This window comes from Equus przewalskii, chromosome 5 (genome assembly GCF_037783145.1).
Source record: "Equus przewalskii isolate Varuska chromosome 5, EquPr2, whole genome shotgun sequence".
NCBI lineage: Eukaryota > Metazoa > Chordata > Mammalia > Perissodactyla > Equidae > Equus > Equus przewalskii.
In genome coordinates this window covers 44,015,414-44,041,959 of record NC_091835.1, presented here as the reverse complement: position 1 = coordinate 44,041,959, position 26,546 = coordinate 44,015,414, and the positions used below count along the sequence as shown (strand labels likewise).

General features: G+C 37.4%; 1 protein-coding gene across 2 annotated transcripts in view; it reads right to left on the bottom strand.

The window, feature by feature from the left end:
• The window catches only part of PTPRO (protein tyrosine phosphatase receptor type O), a 222,172-nt gene that overhangs the window by 90,966 nt on the left and 104,660 nt on the right, over positions 1-26,546 (bottom strand). For both annotated transcript variants that reach the window (XM_008515607.2, XM_008515605.2), the window contains exon 2: positions 7,874-8,147. In XM_008515607.2, coding sequence (XP_008513829.2) covers positions 7,874-8,147 — 274 coding nt within the window. The remainder of the gene's footprint in view (positions 1-7,873; positions 8,148-26,546) is intronic.

The window sequence follows — 26,546 nt, the reverse complement described above, 5'->3', positions numbered from 1 at the left end:
TCTTAACCTCCTTAATTAGAGCCTCTCCCACCTCCACACCTGTGAATTCTCTCACTGTGTTAAATTATGGGGCAATTGCACAGTATTATCTTTCAATTTACTAACTCTGTTTAGCAGTTATGAGTATAGAATTTACCCTGTCTACTGAAGTTTTTCAATTAGTTAACTTTATTTCTTTTATGTTCAGAAGATTTTATTTATTTTGAATATTTTTATTAAGATCAGTTAAATAATTAAGTTAATTTTGCCTAGCTTAACCAAAGTATTAAATTAATTTAAATGATTGTATTTTTCATTTAAAATTTTTTTTATCTATTTATATTTATTCTATATGTTTTTGTTTTATTTCTGTCAATTTTTGTTTCATTATTTCTTGATCTTCTTTAATGGATGTAATTTTTACATTTATCACTTTGAACATCATAATATGCTGTAAATTTTTGTTAGATTGTTATATAAAATATAATCTGAAATATTATAGTTGTTATTTTGATATCTATCTTTTTTAGCATGGATTTCTTTGTGTGTTTTAAAATATAGGCCTTAAGCCAATTTTATGTTTTCTCATTGCCCCAATTCTTGCTTACTCCTTGCTATTGAGGAGTTTGGCCATTGTTTCCTTTCAGTTCACCACAACCCTAGTCTAGAACCAGGGCATATAACATTATTTTGGGGTTCTTGATATTGCAGATGATGTATTGGCTATCACAAATTCATTCCCTGAGTCACAGGGTAATGAAGCCTGGTCCTTGATACTAAAGCTGAATGTGTGTTCCCTGTATCCCCAAGCCTCCTTATATACCTTTTTTACAAACAGGAAGAATCTTTGTTCCCAGCAGAGAGCATGGCTCTGTGCCCTATCTAGTGTGGAGCATTTCAATACTTCTTACTCTCCTGGGGTCCAGATTTGCTACCATCTTTTTCCAGATCCGGAGCACAGAGGCCCTGTGACTCCAGCCCACTTCCCTACTTCAGTTTTTCTTTCCTTACTGACTAATAGAGACAACTGTCATATTTTTCAGCTTAGCAATGCATTTCTAGTCTTCTTTTTGTTTTGTGGTAACAGCAAAGAGTATATGACAAAGCAGGAATTTACTGCATTATTTTTACCAGAAACCTTAATGTTAAATTCCAATTTTTTCTTTTAATAAAAAATCTAAAAATGATATTTAATATAATCATTTTTTACCTCATTAGGTGTCCCACATAATGAAAACTCATGTTGAACTTGAAGATATTTTATGTTCCTTAATTACTTTTGAACCATTTTTGACAGATCATAAATAGGAAGTTTTTTAAAGTTCCGGATGTGACTATCTCAGATAGAAGATGATGAAACAAAAGCGAATGTGAAGCAAATACTGTTGAAAGAAAGTAGAAGTAGCCCTGTACTTGTTAGTAACTGTTGAGTGTTGAGAGGTGCTACTTTCTGAGATTGCTCTGTTTTGAGCAAGCTGTTGAGTCAGTGACCAGTATCCTTTTCTTTTGATGTGATCAACCTAAGAATGTGTCTTTTCTGACATAGTCCTCTTGAGGGAGAGGAGCCTGGGATTAGGCCCTCTCATCTGATGGCAGGAGTATAGAAAAGGGACTTATGCTGGATCTCAGGCCAGCGCTCCTGTCCCGTGTTTGGATGTCGCCTTGAGACCCCACCTGGTGGCTCAGCTATATCCAAGCAGACCACTGAGGTGAGCTGGCAGCAGCAGCCATCGATGGTCCAGGATGGGTAGCTATCATCACACCCACTACCTTAGTTCGTCTTCATCAGTTCTTTCCTGCAATGTTTCAACCGCTTTCTAAATTATTATCGCTGCCTCCAATCTCATCTTAATTTTTCTCATTTATTTCTGCTCAAAACTTCTAATCTGCAGGCTTCCTGATGCTCTCACTTTTATCAGAGTCTCTGACTTAAACCATTCCCCTCCACTTCACTGGCTTTTCCCTACCCAATCTGTTTTGATTCTCCTTTGTTCCTGACCCCTTGAGTAATTTTCTATTTAACACCATTGGCACTGCATATATTTACTGATCTTATATGAGGCATTACACACTTTGGTAAGGAGTTTATTTACACATTTTTCATTGCAAAAAATTTACATTATTTTATAGTACCCTCTACCAACTCAGTAGACTATGGCCTATAAACCAAATCTGGCCTGCCACATGTTTTTGTATGATTTATGAGCTAAGAATGGCTTTTACATTTTTAAATGGTTGACAAAAATCAACAGAAGAATAATATTTTATGACACATGAAAATTACATGAAATCCAAATTTTGGTGTCTTTAAATAAAGCTTTATTAGAACACAGCCATGCTTGTTTGCTTATATAGTGTTTTGGCTGCTTTTGTGCTGAAACAGCACAGTTGAATAATTGCAACATGGACTGTATGGCTCACAAAGCATAAAATATTTATTACCTAGGCCTTTACAAAAATATGTTTGCCAACACCTGGGATAGATTACATATTAGAAAACCAAGATTTAGAGAAAGTAATAATCTGCCAAAGGCTACATTATAGTTTCCAGATTTCTTTGGCTCTAACGTTAATGCTTTGAAGCCCCCACTCAAAATACCTGTTTGATAATTTGTCCATTCCAATGCAGGATTTAGGATCCTGTGCTTTTTCACTCTATTACAAGAAGGAGATTTCCCCAATCAAATCATATTATGTCATTTCTTTGTACAAGATTGGTCATCATTCTTCATCACTTACAGATTAAGGTCTAAACTATTTTGTAAAGTATTCAAGGTTCTTCCTGACTTTTCTAGCCATCTTTCCTGTTATTTTGTGGAACCACAGATCAATGACAACTTAACTTCTTGCAGTTCAGAATTGTGCCATTATATTTGTAGAGTGCCTCTGTATGTGTTCTGAAATGTTTATGGCCACTATCTCTAGACCTTTACTAACTTAGGAGACAGCTGTGTATAAATAACATTTCCCCAATTTCTAAGCAATTGTTTTCATGTATTATTTTATCTATTGAGAAACTATTCCTTCTCTCTATATTGTATGCGATATACTAAGGATTCTCAATCAATTAAATATTAACAAGATGTCAGAACCTAAGGGTTGTGAAACTCTTTGAACTGGCCAAATGACTCATTTGTGCTGAATTTATTCTTTGCCAACTTCCTCAGCTTTCTCTGAGAGCACCAGACTCAGAACAGCTATAGAGAAATATCAAAGGACTGCCCTAGGGCCAATTTCTCTGTCACTGCTTATTTCATCAGGACAAGGATCTAACACACAATAAGTGATTGCAACCAATGTACCCTTTTATTCTCAAGAGCTAAGTGTCAACTCTATGAGCAGATCCTACAAATGTTTTCTAAACTTTTTAAAAAAGCTTCCCATTAGAAAAATAAGAGGACAAAAATACGTCAACTGACAAATAATGGTAATTTTAGAGCTCAAAAGTAATCTTAGTCATTGTGTACTTTAATTCCTTCTTTTTTAAAGGAGGAAGCTGAAACCCAAATGCCACCTAATGTCACCTCATGCCTAATGTCCCAGAAATTTTTGTGCATGAATCCCCAGTTTTTATATTCCAAACCTATTATCACTTTCAGAATCTGATATGATGTAACTGAGTCTTTAAAAACGGGATAGAAAGTGAGAGACAGTCAACCACCATTTATTCATTTTTACTCTTTAGAAATCAGTGCAAATTTTCCCTTTCACTTAAGATGTAGAAAGCTGAAAGTCAATGTCACTCCCTAATCCCCAGCAACAAGAAGAAAAAACCAAGTAATCCATGAGATCATAACTTTTCTTGAGTCCATCAGAGAGGTGAGATTGCAAGGCAACAAAATCAACTAAATTCCCTGTGAGGAGAGAAAGGATACTAACTGTTTCACCTTTAGCAGAGCATAGCAGGAAGAGGGGAGCACCATTAAAGCAAGAAAGAAGAAAGCAACTAGGATTTTACTGATTCCTAAGGGCTAAGTGTGTTCTAAATGACAGTTTAGAGCTGCTTTGTCTAATAAGGTAGCTTATTAGCCATCTGTGGCTATTTAAATTAAACTTAGAATGAATCAAAATTAATTAAAATTAAAAATTGTTGGCTACTGTATTGAATAGTGTAGATATAGAACATTTCCATTATCCAAAATTCTAGGATAGTGGTGGTTTAGAACGATTGGGAATCCCAGACACAAGTAGAGTCTACACTCTCTCTCTAGCTCCTTTCCTGGGCCTCCATCAGGTGCTCATGAGAATCATTGAGGGAAGCCAACCTTAGGGGTACAGGTACGCAGGTGATAATTGGTGCCACTAGGACATCAGGAAGAAATCTTACTCAATTCCCAGGACCTTTCTTGAATACGAAGCATAAGACTTAAGGCGTTGGAGAAGGGTAGAAAATTCTTTCCCTCCCAGTTCTCAGAGGCAAAGATGGATTCCCCAACCCTGCCCGCTGCTAGCTTCTGAAGGACAGGTAGAAGCGAAGGATTTCTGTTCCAGTGAGAGGGGCACAAACTCTGTTGGACTCATGATTGTGCGCTAATACAACGTAGAGTTCTGCTACTACTGGAGAAGAGGCAGGAAACTTTCCAGCCCAAGACCTTCCACGGATTTAAGGGAAATTTTGGCCATCAGCGTATAGTGAGGGGTAGGAATGCTGAGAATACCCCACTTAGGATCCCAGGGTCTGCCTAAGCCTGAGGCTGGACCAGCGGAACCAAGAACTTTCCGTGTCCCCACCAAAAACTTAGCACTGAGTAAAAAGCAATAGCAGTCTTTTGCTAGGGGAGGGACAAAATCATGGAACCTTTCTGTGGTGCAGGTGTTCAGGGCCTGCTAAAACCTGAGGGTAGAACTCGAATGCAGAAATACCCTCTACTACTGCTGATGGCCTACCGCTGACTGGAAGAATTTGAAATCTGTGATGAACTAAAGGTGACTAGTACCTTAAACACAGCTCAACCCCCCCACAGGAACAGTCTAGTAATGTGGTACATTTAAATTAAATTCAACATGTAAATTATTATATTAAATAAAAATGATCTAAACTTGCACTGTCTAAATTTGTATCCACTAGCCACATATGGCTATTGAGCACTTATGGGCTAGTGTAACTGAGAAACTGAATTTTTAATTTTACTTAATTTTAATGAATTATGTTTGAGTGAAAAATGTATAAACTTTATATTGACTATATATGGAAATAATAATATTTTGAGTGAATATTTTAAATAATATTTTGAAGATAATTGAATAGTATTTTGAATGGGTGAGGTAAACTGTATTATTAAAATTATTTTGGGGGCTGCCCAGTGTCGTAGCAGTTAAGTTTGCACACTCCACTTTAGCGGCCCGGGGTTCACTGGTTTGAATCCTGGGCATGGACCTATACACTGCCGTTCAAGCCATGCGGTGGCAGGTGTCCCACATATAAAGTAGAGGAAGATGGGCAGGGATGTTAGTTCAGGGCTAATCTTCCTCAAAAAAAAAGAAAAGAAAAGAAAAAAAGGGAAAAAATTAATTTCAACTTTTCGGAAAGTTTTTTAATGTGTCTAGCAGAAAATTTGCTATTACGTATGTGGTTACCCTTCTCCTTTTATTGGCTAGTGCTAGGTCAAACACTCCAATTAAAAAATAGAGACTTTTAGGTTGGACAAAAGGCAAGATCCAACTCTAAGCTGTCTACAAGAAATCTGTTTACATATAAAGATATAAGGAGGTTGAAATTAAAAGGAAGAAATAAGTAGACTATGAAAATACCTAACAAAAGAAAACTAAGATGTCTATATTGATATCAGGCAAAATAGTCTTCAACACAAGGCATATTACTTACGATAAAGAGGGTCATTGCATACAGATAAAATGGATAGCTCATCAAGAAGACATAGTAATCCTAAAAGTGTTTGCACCTAACAACAAACCAATAGAGCTTCAAAATACGTAATGCATAAACTAAAAGAAGGGAAAGGAGAAATAGACAAATCCACAGAGAGAGGTGGAGACTATCACACTCTTCTCTGTCACTGTTAGAACAATGGACAGAAAATCAGAAGGGTAGAGAAGAACTGAACAACCAACTTGACCTACTGACATTTATTGAAAATTCACCCAACCAGTGCTCACAGAATACACATCAAGATGGAGCATATTTGGGGCCATGACACAGAACACCACAATTTTCAAGCCATTGAAATCATACAAAGTATGTTCCCTGATCACAACTGCATTTACCTAGAAATCAATGAAAAGATCTCTGCAAAGTCACCAAATTTTTGGACATTCAACAGCACACTTCTAAGCCCATGTGTCGAAGAAGAAATCACAAAGGAAAATAGAAAATATTTTGAATAGAACTCATTGCACATGCTAAAATAATATCAAGGAGATATTCCAGAAATCTTTTAGCATTTACTTACTTAACAAATTTCTTTATGAACCATTAGCTCAAGGGCTGACTTCTCCCACTTGGTCATCTGAAATGGCTGAGTGCATGCTAATGAATGTTGGGTCAGCAATAGGCACTGCTGTTTTATTTTGCTTTGTGTCTTATTCTTTTTTTCATGGCTCTTTCTTCTGTTACTTCCTCAGCTAAATTGATTTAATATTTATTGACCATCTATTAAGTGTAAGGCTCATGCTAGGTGCTTATGAAATTATGAAGGCGAGTAAGACAGAGCTTCTGTTTTCAAGGAGTTGTATTATAAGCAGTATCTACCTAGATCTGTTGCCTGGATCTATTAACTCCCAATTCTCATTTTTCTGCAATTTGTTTAAGACAGTGTTTTACCAGGCAAGTTCTTCCTTTAATTCAGCTAGGTCCTAGATTTGTTCATTATATCTATGAACCTTGAAGGTCTTGAGTTGGTGCCATTCCTAATTTTTAGGACTCAGTACTGATCCCGGGACTTAGCCAAGGGAAACTTTTAATTAATTTTTGACAGACATGTCAAAAATATGTCCTCTAGCTTGATTCTGAGTTCTTGCTTTTTGGTGTTTCTGTTTCCTTTTATCCCAACAGAAAATATCTTTATGTCCCTTTCTTTAATTGTGGCCAAAATGACAACATATAACCAGCATTTTAAAAATTGCAGCCCCTGGAAAATTTGCACTGAAGAACAATGAACAAAAAGAACTTCGCTGAGCCACTAAATTGCTCTAGTGATAAACTCTGCCATCTTATAGGTAATGGTTTCTCTTCCATATCTCAACATATATAGTAGAGCCATATTTTACTTTGAGATTACATATTAAACTCAGAGAGTGAAGTGAAGATCTCATGGAGTTAAAACCACTCCAAAAAATTCCTAATACCAGCATTAACTCTTTAAGATATAGACTACTGAAGATTAAAATGCCAATGACTTTTTTTCTTGGCATTTTTCTTGGGCAGTGGAAGCCAAGGCTATTTTGAGGGTGAGGTGGGGAATAGCAACTGATAATGATATCTTTTTTTCTCTCTCAGCTAAAAATGTATAATTAAATTTGAGCAGGCTGAATATGACTATAAATTCATCATCTCAAAAACCAAATTGCTTATATGAGAATGCATGTCCTGGAAAAAAATAACTTAGTTATAATCGTACTATTGAGTTACAGAGCAGAAAATTACATGGTCCAATCATGAATCTAAAATTCTCAGTCAGTCTTACAATATTCTACCTTATTAAGGTTTACTTTTTGGGGTTCAAAACAGATTTTTGCTTGACAAAAGGTAATAAAGTAAAACATTATCAAACTTTGGCAAGAAACTGTATTCTTAATATAAGGCAGAACTTTGAATCTATGTCACTTAACTTCAAGGAAATTGATCTTGTCATTCTGGACTAACTCTCTTTCAATGAGAGCCCCTTGGGAATACACTCAAAGAAGAACCACAGAGGACAATATTACACATGATGCTTACTTGTTAACACAGTGATCGATCTGGATGGCTTGGTAACCACATTTCCATTTACCACTACCAGAGTGATTATGTAATAAAGGCCATGATAATTGGCCTTAAAGGTAATAGGAGGGGGCAAAGTGCTGTTGAATTCCTCAAATTCGAAGAAGTAATTTTTTGATTCACCGGTTATCTTCACAACGTACACAGATGATGGACTCATGACATCTGAAGCTTCTAAAGAGATAACAATGCTGTTATCATCTTGGACAGTTACATGGAATGTTGTAGCATTCTGTTTAAGAAAAGAAAAGAAAAGGAAATGGAGGTCAAATTCAGATTATTAGCAATAAAATTATACTGAGACAATTCTTCCAAAACTAATGTTTGTGGTAAGTATTACTTTGTAAAATAGAGTTACACAGGTACTTTAGCATACAAGGAAAAGCAGAATGAGAGAATATTATGACTAATGATCTTCTCAGGCTTTTACTTTGAGAATTTTTCTCTGTTGAAAAGCTGCTTCAAGTTCATGGATTGTGTCATTAAATAAACACAAAATAAACATCATGGAAATGAGCAAATTATCAATGAATGAAAATCATCTCGGCTCTCAACTTTCCTGGAAGTCCTTGGTTTCAGTTACGTTAGAGAAGTTGTATGGTTTGAAGAAGCATACTATTTTACTTTAGAGGGAGTGATGTTGTGGTGGTCCTAGGAAAATTCTAGAAGAATGTTTCAAGGCCGTTATTTCCTCTCTCACTTCTCACCTGTCAGTGCTGCAAATAAAAAAAGTCACGACTGAGAAACCTGTGACAATCCTCCTCATTAAACATTAGCCTGCCGTTAAAAAGAGAAGCTAAGATGCTCTTTGAAGAAGAGACCATACTGAGGTTCTGCAGGCATGTATGGGAAAGTCAGCAAACTGAAAAGAGTCTAAAAGTTAGCAGACTGAAAACTTTGTTCAAAGTTTCCAGATCAAGGTTTATGGACAGTATTTGAGAAATCATTTGTGTAGTTGGTTCAAATATTCCTCTCTGATTTTTTTCCCACACCCCACAGGCAGAATCAGTCCTTCTGGACTCAGACTAGACTTATGTACTTTGTACCACTTGCTGTTTTGTTTTTAATTTATCTTCTGGGTATGCAGTGTCCTGGGAAAGTTATTTCACTGCTCTGAGCCTCAGATTTCTCTTCTATGAAATTGGGACAGAAAAATTGCTGAAACTTGTCAAGACTTACAAGGACCCAGGTATTGAACTAGGCAGTCTATGTACATAATCATTTCATTTAATATTCAAAATGACCTCATGAGATAAGTATTATTATCTTCAATCTCAGTTTTTAGCTGAGGAAACTGAGGCTCAGAAAGATTAAGTCACTTGCCCAAGGTTGGACATATACTTTGGACTCTTAACTCCTGAGCTGCACAAGTACCCAAACTGAGCTCCACTATTATTCCACATGTCTCTTTGTCTTTCCTTCTTGATTTATTTTCCTAATACTGAGTCTGACATACACTATACAACTGACAAGTGTTTGTTAAATGAATGAAAGGATTGCTGATTGCATTAATTATATGTGGGCATCCAACTGCTTCTTAGAATTAATCTACTTATTAATTTTGGTACCTCACATATTGTCAGCAGCCAAATCAAGCATTCAGCATATACCTATCAGTATTATAAAAGAGGCTATATAGACTTAAAAATGTATTAATATTTTTTCTTATTTAATTTTTTTAGAAATCTAGTTTTTACAGGTCCTAGTACTTATAAAGAATATTTAGTCAATAACAGAAATTTAATTCTATCTTAAAATTTGGTAGACTTAAGTGTGTCCATGATATTCTAACCATACCAGACCCTAAGTCCTTGAAGGGAAGGGACTCTATCTTATTTCTAGCTGCATCTCCAGCTCTAGGACTAATGATTGGCATATGCTAGGTGCTTTGTGATTTAAGTGGTTTTAGGCAGATTTCTGTCATAAGGGACAGTCAGCAGGGATTGACTTTTAAAATGTCCCTCTATCCACATTGTCTCTCATCCTCACACACCTGGGCAGGTTTCTAATATTGAGTTCTGTACTTCTGGAACCATACATAAAATGTGACCTATTCTTTATTGCCAGTGGTCTGAGTGGCACTGTGAGACTAAACCAAGCATTGGATATCCAAAAGAATTGAAATCTGGCTTTTATTCATTATTGATTATAGAAACAGATTCACTAACTCAAAAAACAATAGGTTTACAAACATCAAATTCATAACTATTAAGAATTTTTTCTGTTTTAACAGCCAATAACTGAAAGTGTTCATGATAATGAAAGGAGGAATAAATATAAATAGACTCAATTTTGTCAAGTGTTTAAGAAATAGATGACGCATGTGTCATGATGCTTCATAGACAGTGAAATCTTCCAGGGAAAAGGACTAATCTTCCAAATGCTAGCGACAGCTTTGGGGATGATTGTATCATCCATGAAAATAAGCATTGGCCCATGTGATCCCAGGTTGCCAAAAATAAATCAGGGTGGGCTAATCAGATTCAGTCAGTGGGACTAACGAGAAGAAGGCAGCAGGCCAAGTAAGATCTAGGCAGTGAGCCTAAAAGAAATGTCATCTATGCTATTTCTTTCTTCTGTGTCCTCTTTGCTCCAGCTTTTCCTGGAATCTATATTCAGGAAAAAATTCTGAATGTATGCTGCAGGCATGTGATGCCTGCTGAGGAGTGGAGCAAGAAGGAAAAGTTCAAAGTAGCAGAAATGGGTCTGATAAACTTAGGCAAGGCCAAGGCTGATTTATTTGGTGGATTGAAAAATATTTAAAACTTTTTTTCTGAGACTGGTAATGGTATTGCTTGACTCTGCATTGAAAACATTTTCACTGAAATTTCCTTTGCATAATAAAGTTTAATATAAAAATTTCTCTGGTCCAACACTCTCATTTCACACTTGAGAGAACAGTTGCACAAATGTCTCATGGTTAATTGATGTCAGAACAAGGTCTAGGATCCACATGTCCTTATGCCTCTTAGTATTTCTCTTTTCTGAACTGGAGGTAAGCTACCTGAGGCAGGAAAAGCGGCCTGTGGCTTGGCTTTAGCAAGGAAGGGGGAGCCCAGGAGCCTGTGACTTGTTCTAGAGCCAGTCCTGTGGAGGAGAAGCTACTGGAGATAGAGTGAATAGGACTAAAGAGGAGAAAAATGCAGGATGAGTCTCTGAAGGATGAGAACTGACCACAGATATATGTGCCAGTTAGAAGTCCCAGGAAGTCTTCTACCATCCTTGACGGATAACGAAACTGCTATCTATTGATGCCTTAATCTGGACCAGCCTTTGCATTGGGCATGTGATATTTGTGTTTTCTTTTATTCCTTACAACAATCTTCAGAAATGTGTTATTTTACTCAAAGAGGTTGAATAATTTAAGAACACAGCAACAGACTTGGAATCAGAGGGCCTGAGTTTCTATACCTTCTCTGCAGCCTATTATTTGTGAGAGCTTGGGAAAGCCCAAGGATCTCTTAACGTCATCTTCTTAATTTATAAAACAGGGGTAATTCCTAAAACTCATGGATCTTTGTAAGGATTAAATGGCTTTTATAAAAAATAGTGTGAACGCAATAAATATTAGTTGTACTTCAAAAGTTACTGTGTTTTAGTTTTGAATCACTGAATGACCTTTAAACTATAGGGTTCTATATACACCCATTTAACTAACTTCAAAACACTACGGAATTCTGCAATCATGTTCACTGGATGTTTTGTTCACAGAACATTGGAGAACTATCCATTTATTAATTCAGCAACAAACAAACATTAGCGAAGTGCCAACTTGGCGTCAGGCATCGTGCTAGGTATTGGCAACAGGCAAGTGAGTAAGACAGGGTTCTTGAACTCCAGAAGCTCAGGCTCTAGTGAGAGAGGCACACTCAAGTTCAATTATAACACAACCTGAGTGTCATTAGATACAAACTTTGAAAAACTGTCCAGTTGATACATGTGTCTGGAATCTCTTCTTCGAGTGTACCCTCTTCTTTTGAAGCACTGTTTTTTCCTACTTATGCTAATTATGGTGCCCCACTTCTAGGTCAGAGCAAGAGTTACCTTGGCTCAGTCTGGGTGAATCATACTACCCAGTCTCCTGTCCATGAAACTAGTTAAAAGGATGCATATGTGGACCAAGCCAGCCAACCAGAGAGCTTGCTCTGAAATTTTATGACTGGAATTAGCGGGAAGGAGCTCTTTCTGCTCTGGTTTCAAGTATATATGGATGCAAAGCTGGAGAAGTAGTGTCTGTAATTTCCACCCCATGAAGTTGCTTGAAGGAGAATCCCTGGTTTGGGCTGAGGATCTGGTCTCAGTCATCCTACGACCCAGCCAATGTACAGTTTGGTGACATAAGTGTGAATAAATCCCAGTTTATGCCTTAAGCTGTTTAAGCCGGATTTCCAAAATTTGCAGCCAAAGGTCCTGGTCAATACAAGAGAATTATTCTGTGCTATAGGCATGTAGAGAAGAAAACAATTCTGCTTCTATGGATGAGTATGAGGGAAGGTTTCAGGGTGGAAGTGATGCTTGAAAGATGCTCAGAAGTTTATCAGGGGAACAAAGGTCAGAAAACTCATCTGGAGAAGTGGGAGGAGACCCCATGGTCCTTTGGGGTGGTTAGATAGTGGTAGGATGCTCAGAGTAGAGGGTCGATACCCCACTCCAAGTTGTGCCTTGTTAAAGAATTTGGATATTTTTTAGGCAGAAAGAAATCATAAGCTGTTTTAATGCAGAAAAGTGACATGATTAGACAGACCACAGTTTAGAAAGATCAATATAGTTAGGAGTATGGACCAGTATAGTTAGGAATTGGCCGACGGGGACCGTCTAAGGCCAGTAGACAGTAAGGAGACTGTTGTAACAGTTCAACTAAGACCTGATGAGAGTTTGAGCAAGTGCTGGCTGCACCAAATCTCCCTGTATGACATGCCTCTAGAGCATTATCAGTGCTCCAGCTGGCAACCCAATCAATGGTTAACCTTATTAGAGGGTATTTTAGAGGGAACACTTAGAAAATTCTGCTGTGCTAAGGTTACTACATAAGACGTAATGGGATGCTCAGGTCTTTTGAGTAGTAATATTAATGATGTCCGGTGCTTATATAGCACTTATGGCCACAATTCTCTGCAGACGTTAGTAATTCATCCGCTTAGCCTCCCGTCTAGCCCTCAGGAAACCTTTTCCAGCAAGAGAGTCTTTTCCTTCAGGTCCTTCAGGAAGATCAAAGTCCCAAAGTCCCAGGGCTGCTTCTGACACTTTCTTAGAATTATTCACAAGGCTGTTTCAGAAATTGTCAGAGCAGAATTTGTTGTTGATGTCAAAGGCTAGGGGTGGCCTTCCCGAATCTTCCTTTATTTATTCAATCATTCTTACGTTTTGAGCAACCAGCATGTACCAGGAACTGTGCAGGGCACTGGGGATACACTCTACTTGGGAGTAAAGAGAAAGGCAGATCTTATGCGACTTTGTCCTTCCTAGAATTGCATCTGACCAATAATAATAGCAATGATGATGATAAGGATGATGATGATTTCATAATAAAGAACATTAACATACATAGTGCTTATTACGCAATACCAGAAACTGCTATGAAACTCATCCAGCAGATTCTTGACAAATACTTGCCGAATGAATATTTACAATCTGCTGTGTAATACTAGAGTTCTTTATATAGATCCTAAATATACCTTTTCAGGTAGAGTATGTCAGCTCTCTCTCTGTGCCTGAGTCCACATTCATGTCAGCTCTGCCTTTCATATTTTACATGCTCAGAAACACCCATTTCTATCTTTATGATTTCATAATACAGAGTCCTCACTTCTTTTGCCTCTTATTTGGTAAAGGGCTCCAAACTCAGATGTCAGGCAGGTAATATAAATGTGAGAAGCAATCAAGTATAAGAGGATTGGATAATGACATAGTTAGTAAACAGGAGGGTATGTGCCTTGTCTAAATGCATCATTAAAAAACACAATTACAACAAAATAAAGCTATGTTAGTCAAAGAAAACACATTTGCAGCCACTCCTAGCCCATAGGCTGCCAGATTATAACCTTGAATTTGTTTGTTGTACTGCCATCGCCTTGATCAAATAGCTCCTCTTTGGACTTTCAGCTTCCAATTTGACTCTATTTGCTCTGCGCAACCAGAGTGCAGAGCAACTACATTCTTACACATTAAGCACTATAAGATACATGCAAATGATATTTCCTTACTAAGTTCCTCTGTGTGTGTCCGCAAAATAGCATATTATTATATATACTAATGCAGTAATTATTTCCTGACTTTCAATATGGACGTGAGGTGGAAGTTGTGCAGCTCTTAGTTTTAGAGATTAAACAAAACATTCTTGAGGAAAGAATTCAACCTGGCATTTTTAAGTGGAAAGAAACGTATGCTGAAGTGATATTCCAAGATTTTATGTGCTATGTAGGATAATGATAATAGCCATATGTCACATTTTATATTTTATATAGCATCTTTAAATGCACTTTCTCATTTGATCTTCAAAACATCCGTTAGGTATTATCTCACTTCACAGATGAAAACACTGAGGCACAAAGAAATTAAATGGGTTTCTCAAGACTACTCTGTGGAGCAGAGGCTGGAGGAGATGGCACTCAAGGCTATTCTTTAACTATAAATTTTATGACTCTATTATGCTACGCTCCCCAGACTGCAAGATCTTGGAACCAAAATGATTTCCCAAATGCTACCTTTCACATCTATACTTAATTGGTGGTGAACTCCCTCAGCATAAACCATGACTTGTTCTTCTAGATGATGCCTGATAGATGCTCAAAAAGTGAGATATCATGATAAAAGCAGAAATTTTGGAGATAGGTAGACCTGGTTCAAATCCCACTTAAGTGATAGTCTCTTATTTTAGTTCTTTGAGCATCACTTGCTTCAGGTAAATTATGGAAATACTAAAACGTATTATGACTAGATATTTGTGGGGGAACAAATGAGATAGCATAAATTACCTAGCCCAATACCCAATATTTAGTAGATCCTCCAAAAACAATAGCTAATTGTCACTAGAAAATTTATGGTCTATTTTTTCCCATTGATTTTCTTTGGTACATGTAAATTTTAGAAGTTGTACCTTTTTAGGTCACTAATTTCATGTTTCATATATGGTTCAATAACCATTCTGACTTTCAGTCTATTCGATAATCAGTACTATCTCTTTTTGAAGCATCATGAACAAGAGCACAACATTTCTCTTTCTATTATGCCTGAGTCTGACAGCCTAAGCTAACCTGTTTGACTGAGAGTTACCATGGGAACAGTTTCTAGGACCTACTGGGCTGAGAAGTTTAAAGATCTGTGAAGCTGCGCCTGGCTGATTATTGACGTGGGAGGGGGTGGGTCCACAATCCAGGAAGCCACAAAATACATTTGTTCTCAACAATTCAATGATCAGGCAAATTCTAAAAATATGCAATATTTTTCTGGCTTAATGTGTTATGAAAAATAGGGGTTCCTGATAGCTTAATTCTGTCTGTGAAACAAGTGTTATTTTCATAAAATGAAGCACTGACAAACATAATTTTGTCTGGAGTTTTTATTCCTCATCTTTCTTTTCTAACTTTACCAGTATTTATAGTTTTAAAATGGTTTTATCTCAGAAAGATGCTTGCAAAAACATAGCTGTCCCATTTATTGAAAGATAATGTGAAAAATGATGGCACTAATCATTTATTTTAGAACAGATGAGTTCAGTCAAATTTCCCCACAGGCATGAAGTGTCTCTCCAACTGTGACACCAGTTAATTAAATTCTGATGATATTAACAAAGAGTGCAGTCTACTCACCAAACATGTAGTTCACAGCATATTTAGGTGTGATCCCTGTGACCTTTCATAAGCACTGCCCTTAACTCCCTTCCTCGTTGAGTTGTTAACATCATCAACAACAATACTGTCAGAACATTGAAGCAAATAGTTTCTTGTTTCTCCTCCATCACTGGGATTTTATGGCTTTCCTAGAAGACTGATCCCTTCATCCCAGGTAAATTAAGGCCCATAAGTTAAGAGAGATGAAGTACAACACTTTACATACATGCTTTGATCAATGTTTACCTCCATGTAGTTTTTAAAAATTGAGTGCCTACTGCCTGCTTGATGTTAAGGATATGATGATTAAGAGAAGAAATTTAGTTCCTGTCCCGGTGGTGTTTGGAGTCTACAGCAAAAGAGAGGAAATACACCATTTTAAGTAGTTAATTATTACAAATGGAAAAGGCATTATGAAGAAGTGCATGATGATAAAGAGGACCTAGCAGGGGGATCTGAACTAGAAGAAGTAAGAGTGTATACATGTCAGTACAGGCCCGATGACAAGTTGGAGAAAGAAGATCTGTGAAGAAGAGTGTGTATGAAGACCTGGGGGCTGGAGAAAGCACAATGTATTTGAGAAACCAGAATAACATCAGAACGGTCAGTAGTGGAGACTAGATCATGGGACACTTTGCATGTCCGTCTAAAAAAGCTGAGGCTTCTTGCTAAAGGCAATGGGGAGTCACTTACAGGTTATTAAGCAGGGGAGTGAAATGATCAGATTTACATTCTGTAATAGAAACAAAAAATTCATATGTTAACTGCTGGCTCCCAAATTCCTATTGAGGGAACTTTTAATGAAAAATTACCTGATAACAAGCCACTTGGGATAGAAAGGAACACTCTAACGGTGTGAGCAGAGGAATCTGGGCAAACGAACAAAAAAGAAAAAAACAGACAGCAGAACTGGTATTCAAGTTACAAAGAAAAGAATGGCTTTATTCCAGAAAGTAGAGAAGCGAGATAAGAGGGAAAATGCTAGAAAAAACACGGAGGGAAGAGCTAGCAAGATGGCATGATGCTGAGATATAAAGGGGCAACAGGCCAATGGAAATATCCAGATGGTGAGGAGGTCAAAAAGCATTTTAAAACTGGAAATGCCTAATGTTCCATTTGAAGTTAGCATTTTGAACAGTAAACACTTCTCCATCTCCCCAAATCCTAATCTTTACTAACGTTTGCTACACTCACAAATGCTTTGTGTGAGTGGATCATTTGTGGAATTTGCTGAAGGGGCTGAGTTTCACATCCATGTGTTAGGGCACATAAATGGTATCTGTGGATGCTGGTGCCTGAGGGAAGAGGAAATTATGAGAGTGAAAACCTCCTCTAAATTGACAAAAATCCCAAGGGGAGTTGAACTTCCATTAGAGATGGGAAGGGATTTAAAGCCAATTTCATTTAAGTCTCAAAGGAGACAGGAAGATCCTTCTGGTTGCAGTACAGAGAGCTGGCTGGTGAGGATAGCAGAAGCAGGTGTGACTGAATTATTCTAGGAAAGAAATCTAGGACCGGGGTGGTGTCAGGGGAAATTTAGAAGATATATTCCTCAGAACTTAGTGACTTGAGATCTGATTCATTGTGGTGTTGATTTTATACATGTACACAAACACACACACATCATCATCATCATCATCATCATGATCATCATCATGTATAGGAAAGACTGTAGGTGAGCAGTTGTTAACAGGGTAAGAAGAAAGGTGATGTGTATCATTAGTTCAGTTCAGCTTGATCCATAACAAGTATGAGATGCCTGTGGGATATCCAAGAGCAAATGCCAATTAGGTGATGAGCTATATGGATCCAGAATTCAGAAGAGAGGGCTGGATCTAATATTTAGAAGAGATTGACTCAAAGATGGTAGCTGGAGCTCTGGAAATTGAGGAGATACCATAGCGTGATACCATAGCATGGTAACACAACTACTAGTATTAGTAGAACTTACTTGTATTCAGAATCTACTTTGTGTTTAGAACTTTTTAGGCATTACTTTGCTTAATCCTCTTAACAACCCTCTACAATAGAAATCACTATTTGCATTTTCCAGATTAGTAATTCATCCTCAGAAAGATTAAGTAACACATCTAAGGTCATGTAGCTTTTAAGTAGTGGACGTGAGAGTTAGACCTGTTGCTCTGATTCCGAAGTCTATGCATTAACATTGATGAAACACTCTTCTACAAGCACCGTGAGCTGCGCTTCAGGTTTGTGTCACAGACTATCATGTACTTCATTCCTTTGCAGCCATGAGGCATGAATGTTACTTTAAGATTACTCATCTTTATTATGTGGAGAGTTACAGGACATTCAGGTGTGGTGGAAAGAGTATTGACTTAAAGACCAAAAGAACTTAATATGAATACCAGTTCCATCACAGACAGACTATTGCATACAGACCTCTCTGAACCTTAGTTTCCTCATCTATAAAATGAGAAAAGAATGCCTACCATACAAGGTTGTTATGAGATTAAAATGAAAAAAAATGTAGTTAAAATACTTGCCATATTTTATGCTTTTCACATACTAAGTGTTTAATTTTGATGGTTGAAATTATAAACAAATCTATTTAAGGAAGCTCTTGTTAGCTGCATTGCAAAGCTTTCTGAATATCATAAAAAAGCTTTAATAGACAAAGAAATTTAAGTTTTCACTTGCATAAGAACCCTCAATATCATAATAAAACTCTAAAATAATAATCACACAATTTTTCAATGTGCGTTTTTCAGGAACAGTGGTAGCTCAGATTCGCTGTTACTTGAAATATTCACAAATATAATTCAACTAGAAATATTCTTTTTATTGTCCTATTAAAATAACTTCTAAACTAGTCTAACTCTCTCCTATTTATCCCTTCTTCAAGATACTGAATTATTCTTCAAGATACTGAATTATGAAGAGTAACAGAATTATGAAGTTACAGGATCTTGGTAAAACAGTAGGAGTATGAAAGTAGGATTATAAAGAGGAAGGAGCATAAAATTTTTCTTATTTTATTGTTGAACACAGGCAAGTTATACAGCCTCTCTGAGACAGTTTTCTCATCTGTAAAATGGGGTTAATACTTATTCCAACTGTGATGGCTATATTGGATAATGTTTGTAAATGACCCAGTACAGCTGGGTGCATTCTAAGTGCCCAATAAACAGCCCAGCCCTGATCATGTGAATGTTCTGGGTTTAAAAACTTGGGGAAAAAATCACTGGGCCTATTATTCACTACCAATTAAAAACCAGATTCTTCAGCTTGACACTCAAAACCCTCCACAATCTGTCCCCAATTAACCATCCCCTCTTATCTGCCACAACTTCTTTGTCATGAATCCCAAGAAACTCACAAACCAAACTCTTCTCTCCATGTGCGCCTGGTGCTTTCCTGCCTCTGTGGTTCTATTTATGTATTCCCTCTGCCTGAAATATTCCTTCTGCACTTCAAATATCCAATACTATCTGACACTACATATCTATCAAGTCCACCTTCTTTGAGAAACCTCTGTGACCACTCCAGACAGAATCACTCTCTTCCTTCCTGTAATCCCTCTGTACAAATCTCTCCCAGGACACATCACTCTGTACGCGGGATCATAGAAATCTAGTATCAGGCAGATTGCTCTTACAGTAAGAGGTGGAAATAACTTTAAATAGCTCTTCTCTTTGACCAAGACCTTGCTGTCCTCATGTTAAGTATTTATAACCTGTATTTAAACCACTTGAAATTAACATTTTGCATATTCATCTTCATTTCACAATGTTAACTCTAGATTGTCGTCACTTCTTACTTTCCATTGCATGAGTAACATCTTCAGCCAGCACTGATGCTATTTTGAATTATAAGAAGGCTGGAACAACAATCTGATATTTATGTTTTATAAATGAAGCTCAAAAATATCTTTGTCTTTGGGAACAGCTGGAGACAGACAGTATGCAATTTACTTCACCAAGTGAAAGGATCCCATTCTTTGGGAAAGGATAGCATTTATATAAATCATGCTCTGGTATTTGGTAAGGAAATATCATTACTTTTACTTGACATAATGTACCTGTTAAGTGGCACGTTATCATTAAATATTTTCTTATTGCCCTGTACAACACATATTTTAAAAGGCGAAAAATAGAAATGTTCGCATCATCGAAATAATTTTAAAAAGTGTTTTTTACCATTAGAAAATTTTGAGAGTACAGAATCTAAGGGTAATGGTGAAAGTTTTTCATAGAATTCTTTACAGAAATGTTTAAATTTCTTTTCACATCTTTGTCTATTATTTTAAAGGTTCTTAAAGGCAGCAGCTGTTGGTGGTGGCCTGACACAATTACCTTATGCTAATTCGCAATGATCTATACTATTTATGTTAAAAAATATCTTTATTTACAAAGCTTTTATTCAATTCATAATAACATCACGGCATGCAATAGCTTTACCAATGACTGAGTGTGGGATCCATATGATTTTTGAAACTGATGTCAATGTGCTTTAAGTTCTGAAATATGCCTTTCCTATCTTGAATACCCTGAAATAGAATACTTATAATCAGTATTAACTTTCCATTTGTGAACTATTCTATTTCTATTCCCTAAATAATATTTCCTAATTCCCTTATCCTGGACATCTTTTCCCCCCATTTTTTCCTTCTCTTTGTGTTGCTTCTTATAGTCTGTTGTGTGCTATGTTTGCTTAGTTCTATATATAAACTTCTTGGTAGAGTTTTAACCTCCTAAAGACAGGGAACCAGATCTTACTTATTATCTATCACAGACTCTAACACAGTGCTTTGGTATTTTGAACTTAATAAATATCTGTAAACTTAAATCCATCTATCTGTCCGTCCATCCATCCATCTACCCTACATTTATTGAGCCTTTAACCACATAGTCCTACTGTGTCTGCCCAGCCTATTTTTATGCGTCAGAATATTTATTATTATAGCTCAGTTTCTGGATTATTAAGGCAAAATCGTATCACTGTATTACAGAAATAAAAGAATACTTGGTCAAACAAAGAGGATATTAAGGACAGAGGCAAGGAGGTAAGTGGAGAGAAAGAAGGAATCAGAGGAAGAGGAAAGACTAAAGGAATGTAAAGAATTAATGGGAGATGAAGAAAATTTGTAAATTGGGAGTAAGAGTAATAGTGAACAATAAAACAGTGACAGAATAAGACTGAAATTTTGTATCTTTGATGGTCATGACTCTACCTATGTTATTGTTTAATATCTGACAGAGAAAAAAATCAAGCTGAAGTCCAATTAATATCTCAGTTGTTTCCTTATCCACTGTCCACCTTCCTTTTTCTTCTATGACTATGTTATTGTTTGTTTCTGACTTGCAGAGAATATATTTGTAAAGGCTCATGGATAAACCGTTAATAAATCATTTGTTGCTATGGGAACTAATAGAGATTTAATCATCTAACTGCCCATGCAGAGGCCATCCATCCACTTTGCTAAAATGGTGGTGTGGAGACTCAAATATTGGATAGGAGATTGGACTTGAGGACCCCTTTCAATTCATAACTTCGAAGAGTTATGAATTAATAAAAGCTGAACCTATGTGTAACTTCTAAGAATATTAAGAGATGCATGCCAGATTTCCTTTTAGGTCATAAGTATCCAGGATCTGTTTTCTTCAAAATGACAGTTTCTCCCAAGCCTTTTCCATTAGCCTAAGCTTCGAGGAAATACATCAAGGAACATTGACTGGAAGAATTTAATAATACTTTATGATACTTCAATATAATATTTTTCAAATATATTGCTGCATAATTTATAATAAATATGATTAATTATATATATTTAGCACATAACAATATGATCCTCTGTTTCAGTGGAGTAAGAAAAGCTACTAACCTAATGCATTTGTTTAGTTGATTAATGTGTGTACTTCTTTGTGTATTCCCTTTAGCATTCAAAGTGAGAAAGAGATTTTTAGTTATCAGGTAATTATAATTAAGCGCATACTAACTGCTATAATTAAAGAGAGAAAGGAATAATAACAATTGTAATAGCTAGCATATATTAACTGCCTAATACATGCCTGGGTGTGTTCTAGGTGTTTTAGATTAATTACGCCTAATTCTTAAAACAATATTTAGAGTTCATTATTATTATTTTATCAATAAATAGGAAATAGAAGACTAGGAATTCAAATAGGAGTAATTCAAACAGCAACTTGTAGTGCTTACTTGATGTTCGCTACAAGAGCATGATTGTGAACAAGACACTGGTTTCAGACCTCAGGAAGATTAATTCTAAATGAGCAACAACAGTGAGAAGCATCAACTATTATGACAAGAAGCAAAAAGTACTCTGGTAGCAAGAACACCTTACCTAGTGATGGTGAAGTTGATGCTTGAAAGATTAACAGAACTCAGCTGGTTAAGAGGCTGGAGTGTGGGCATATTTCAGGCAAGAGGGGCTGGGAGCACCAGTGTGTTCTGGGACAGAGGACAGCACAGCACCTTCGAGGAACAGGGAGGGCCTTGAAGGTCATGTCCAGGTGTTTGGGCTTTACCTTGGGGCCACTGAAGTGTTTTCAGTGTGAGATGGCCTTGATTAGATTTTTCTTTTTTTTGAGAACAAAAGAACTAGTGGTAATATGGAGCCTGGATTGATAGAGGGCAAAATGAAGCAGGAGATTAGGTCATAGCAATAATTGAAGCAAGACTGATCTGGACTTCGCAGCGGTGAAGGAGATGAGGGAGACAATGAGAGGTCTTTTAAGGAAGTATTACTAGAGTCCTAGCAAGTGTTCAGAGTGGGAAGGAGCCTTGGAGATTATGTTGTTCAAATTCCTTAATAGAGAAGACGAAACCCAAGGTCCAGAGGTGGGAAGACGCCCACCTAAGGGTACCTGGCTGGTCAGAGGAAGACTCTTATGGAATGTAAGTCTTCTTGAACCCACACCAGTGATATTTCCATTACAATGTTTTGCCCTCCAAAGCCTACCAAATCACTTAACTTTTTCCCTTTCTGCCTTAAGAAATAAAGCTTCCTTGGGTGGATTTTCTGTGCATGCTGTAGAGGTACAAGGCAAATTTGGCCCTTGGACGAATGATCAGTGTTGTGAGGCTACTATAAACACGTGATTGCTTTCCGAGAGGCAATGAAGACTTTTATGAAGCCTTCAGGGTTTAGCATTTTTTGATAACAGATGAATAATTTAACAAAAACCCAGAAATTGAGAGTCTTTTTCACTGTATTTAGTCACAAACATACTGAAATCATATTATATCATAAGTATTCTTAAATGCATATATGCTTTAGAGTAGGGCTTTTCAAACTTAAAAGGCATATGAATTCAGGTGGTGTGGGATGGGGCCCACGATTCTGCATTTCTACCAAGCTCCCAGGTGGTGCTAATGCTGCTGGTCCACACAACACACATCGAGTGGCAAGACCTTGCTTTTCAAAGTTTTTCCTCACAGGTTGCAGGCATGAATGGTTAATTGGCAAGGCTCTGAGCCATCTAGGCTAAGCCAAGCCTGAGCAAGTCAGCCCCTCTAACCGGAGGCATTTGCAGTGTGAAAGCAAGTGACTGAGTGAACCAGGTACTCTGCTGACAATCCATTGTAAAGACATTTTTGGAAAAGGGTGCCTCCCGACACAGAAGCAACACACAGATGAGGCTCTGAGGCTCTAAATGAACCAAGGGAAGCACTAGCCATGTGCCACTACAGATGACAAATGCCCTTGACTCCCTGCGTGTCACCCTGGGAGCGCTAGACTCTGCTGTAGGTACCTCAGTTCAAATCCTGGGACTAGCTTTATGACCTAGGTTAACCCATGACAGATTTTGAGCCTTAGTTTTACTCAATTTTATATTTTAAGCTTCACCTTTTGTCAACTTTACATTTAAAATTATTCAAAGAAAGTAATAAGATAATATGCATGGAAATTGTTACATAGTAGGTGTTCAAAAGAATTAAGAGGAATGTGTGTTTGAAAATTTCGTGGGTGACTCTTTCAAGCCTTGGATCTAAATACTCTTTTTTCTCACCCCAGGTCTGGAAAATCCATGAAGCCACTTTCATATCAGGTAGTTAAATGTGATTCTTCTCACACGGAAATGATCTATTAAAGAGTCAGAAAAGAGTGTTGCACCTGTACGTTTCTGGGGTTCATGGAGTGCAAACCAGATTTAGATCTAGAAAAGGCAGCAGGTAGTGTTGATGAACTCCATGGATCAGAGACAGAGAGCTTGGGCTTTAAGAACTAAATTGAACGATTATGGACAGAAAGACTTAAAGTTGGTGTACTTGGTATAACAACAAGGTTTCCGTAAGGCAGTCACATCATTATAGTCAACAGAGGCAGAAGGGCGGAGGTAGCAAAGGAAGGGGTGAACCTGAATTAGGACCGGGACTGGGAGAGACCTGTTTCCCTGAGCTACTTCTGGTGGAGAGTTTCCAATACCCAGGAGAGGAAATACTGGTAAGTAAGCCACAGTATAAAACTCCTGTATTGGCAGGAACGATGCTTAGTAATTCACTGCAAATCAATAATTAGAGGGAATTTCCTGAATGCAGGGTACTGTCATGGGGCTATAGGAGACACAAGATGAAGAAAGGCAGTGTTGCTCAGAGAACTTGCGATGCAGCAGGAGACATAAGACATGCATGCAGATATATAACATATAGAACACGACATCAACAATAAGAGAGGGGAACTAAACAAGAAAGATTATATTCAGCTGGGGGAATCAGAGAATGTTTCACATAGGAAGCAGGACTTCCATGAATCATAAACCACTAAATTTAAAATTAGGAGGGATTTGGAAGTAATTTAGTCTGATCCTTTGGGCTGGTGACAATGGTAAGGAGAGTTTGTTAGAGGCAGACAGTATTGAGTAGAGGACCCATTCAGATAAGTTCAAGAAGTTTTTTTTTTCGTTTTGAGGAAGATTAGCCCTGAGCTAACATCTGCGGCCAATGCTCCTCTTTTTCTTGGAGGAAGACTGGCTCTGAGCTAACATCCATGCCCATCTTCCTTTACTTTATATGTGGGACGCCTGCCACAGCATGGATTGCCAAGCAGTGCGTAGGTCTGCACCTGGGATCCGAACCAGCAAACCCCAGCCTGCCCTAGCGGAACGTGTGAACTTAACCACTGCACCACCGAGCTGGCCCCAGTTCAAGAAGTTTTATTCAGTGACAGCACATGGTACATGAGAAGAAGCAATGAGACAAGGCAAAAGGCTAGAATAGAGCAAATGAAGAAGAATCTTGAATGCCAGCCTATGAATTTGAACCTTGTTAACAGGAAACCATTCAACAAATGTTTGACGAGAACCTGCAGTGCAAGGCCTTCCTGTAAGCACAGGCGGGTAATGTGAATTCTCTATTCCTTACCCCTCCTTCACCATCAGTACTTTTTGCTAGACAGAGGAAGACAGGATAGGCAAAATTATAACCCTGGATGGATTCTTTTAAATAAGATTGCGTACAGAAAATTCCCAGTATTAGGAAAAAATATCCTTTTTAATATATACTGTGACCAAGTTACATTGGGATGTGCTAAGCAGAGGAAGAAGATATGTGTGTAACATTTGGCATTTCAATATCTTGTAGGCTAAACAAATGAGATATACATCATATGTTTCAGATTAGTTTTATATGGCTTTCATACAGCTACAGATTTGTGACTCTATTGTTATAGTCACCATAAGTAAACACAATTTGGAATTTTTCAAAACTGAAATCACTTTTTATCTCAATGACAACAGAAGGAATTTTCACTTGATTCTGTGATGCAGCTCAACTGGAATCATACCTCAAAATAAAATAAATATTTCCTGAGAAGACTGACATGAAATCCACAGCGTCTCTCTTATAATTGACAATCCTTTTGAAGTGAACCTGGCATAAGATATCGAACTGTTAGATTCAAAAGAATCAGCAATCCAATGTATCTATAATTGTCCTTTTTGCTGGAAGACAATCAGATGCAACCCATCAACGTAGCTGGCAAAACTTAGCTCTCAGAAACTTTCCTTCCTAGAGCATTTTTTTTTTTTTGGTGGAAAATAATAATTATAAGACATAGGTTTGTGGCAAATTCAAGAATCAACTTTTGGATGCATCCATCAGGAATTCCACTAGAATTAAGTAGTAGCCTTTAAGTTCAGTAATTCCTTCATCATAGAGTGTGTTATCTTCTTCCTACAGTTAATTTTGCATCAGTGATGCCTTGCTCATCAAAACCTTCTCCATCTTTCTTGAAGGAGATCAAGTAAGATCAGTGAAGGCTGGTGGTAAACAGTTAAACTCGCAAATGCAGTAGCATTTAAAGCTAAGGTGGTAACTTCCTGCTAAGCTTATCTTGCTTTTCACTCACATTGCTTTGCCTTTTTATTTTCTGCAAATGGGCTGGGATTCAGCAACAAGAACCTGCTGTGATTTTCTTTTCCAGATTTACATAAGCACAGTTTTGGAGCTGAATAATCATTGTTTTATGACATTTATACTTTCTACTGCCTTTCTCCCCTGAAATCCATTACCAAGGAGGAAAGCATGATTATTCGTTGTTATCCTGTTGCACTTGCCATAAGAGTCGTGTGGTAAGAACCAACCATGAATCTGTAGGGCTGGTTCTCTAACTAAAATCTTGTTTTTTCCAGGCAGCCCTCTACTGGGGGCTTGATGATTCAGATGCTGAATTTGTAGGCTGCAGGAAGCAAATAGCAAAGGAGTCACTGGAGGTGGGGCTGCTCACTGTGTGCCAACATGCAGGGAAGGGGGGTTGCCAATGATGCATGGTACTTATCCCAGGCATGAGTAATGTAGGATCCTTGCAGGTGTTATTTTCC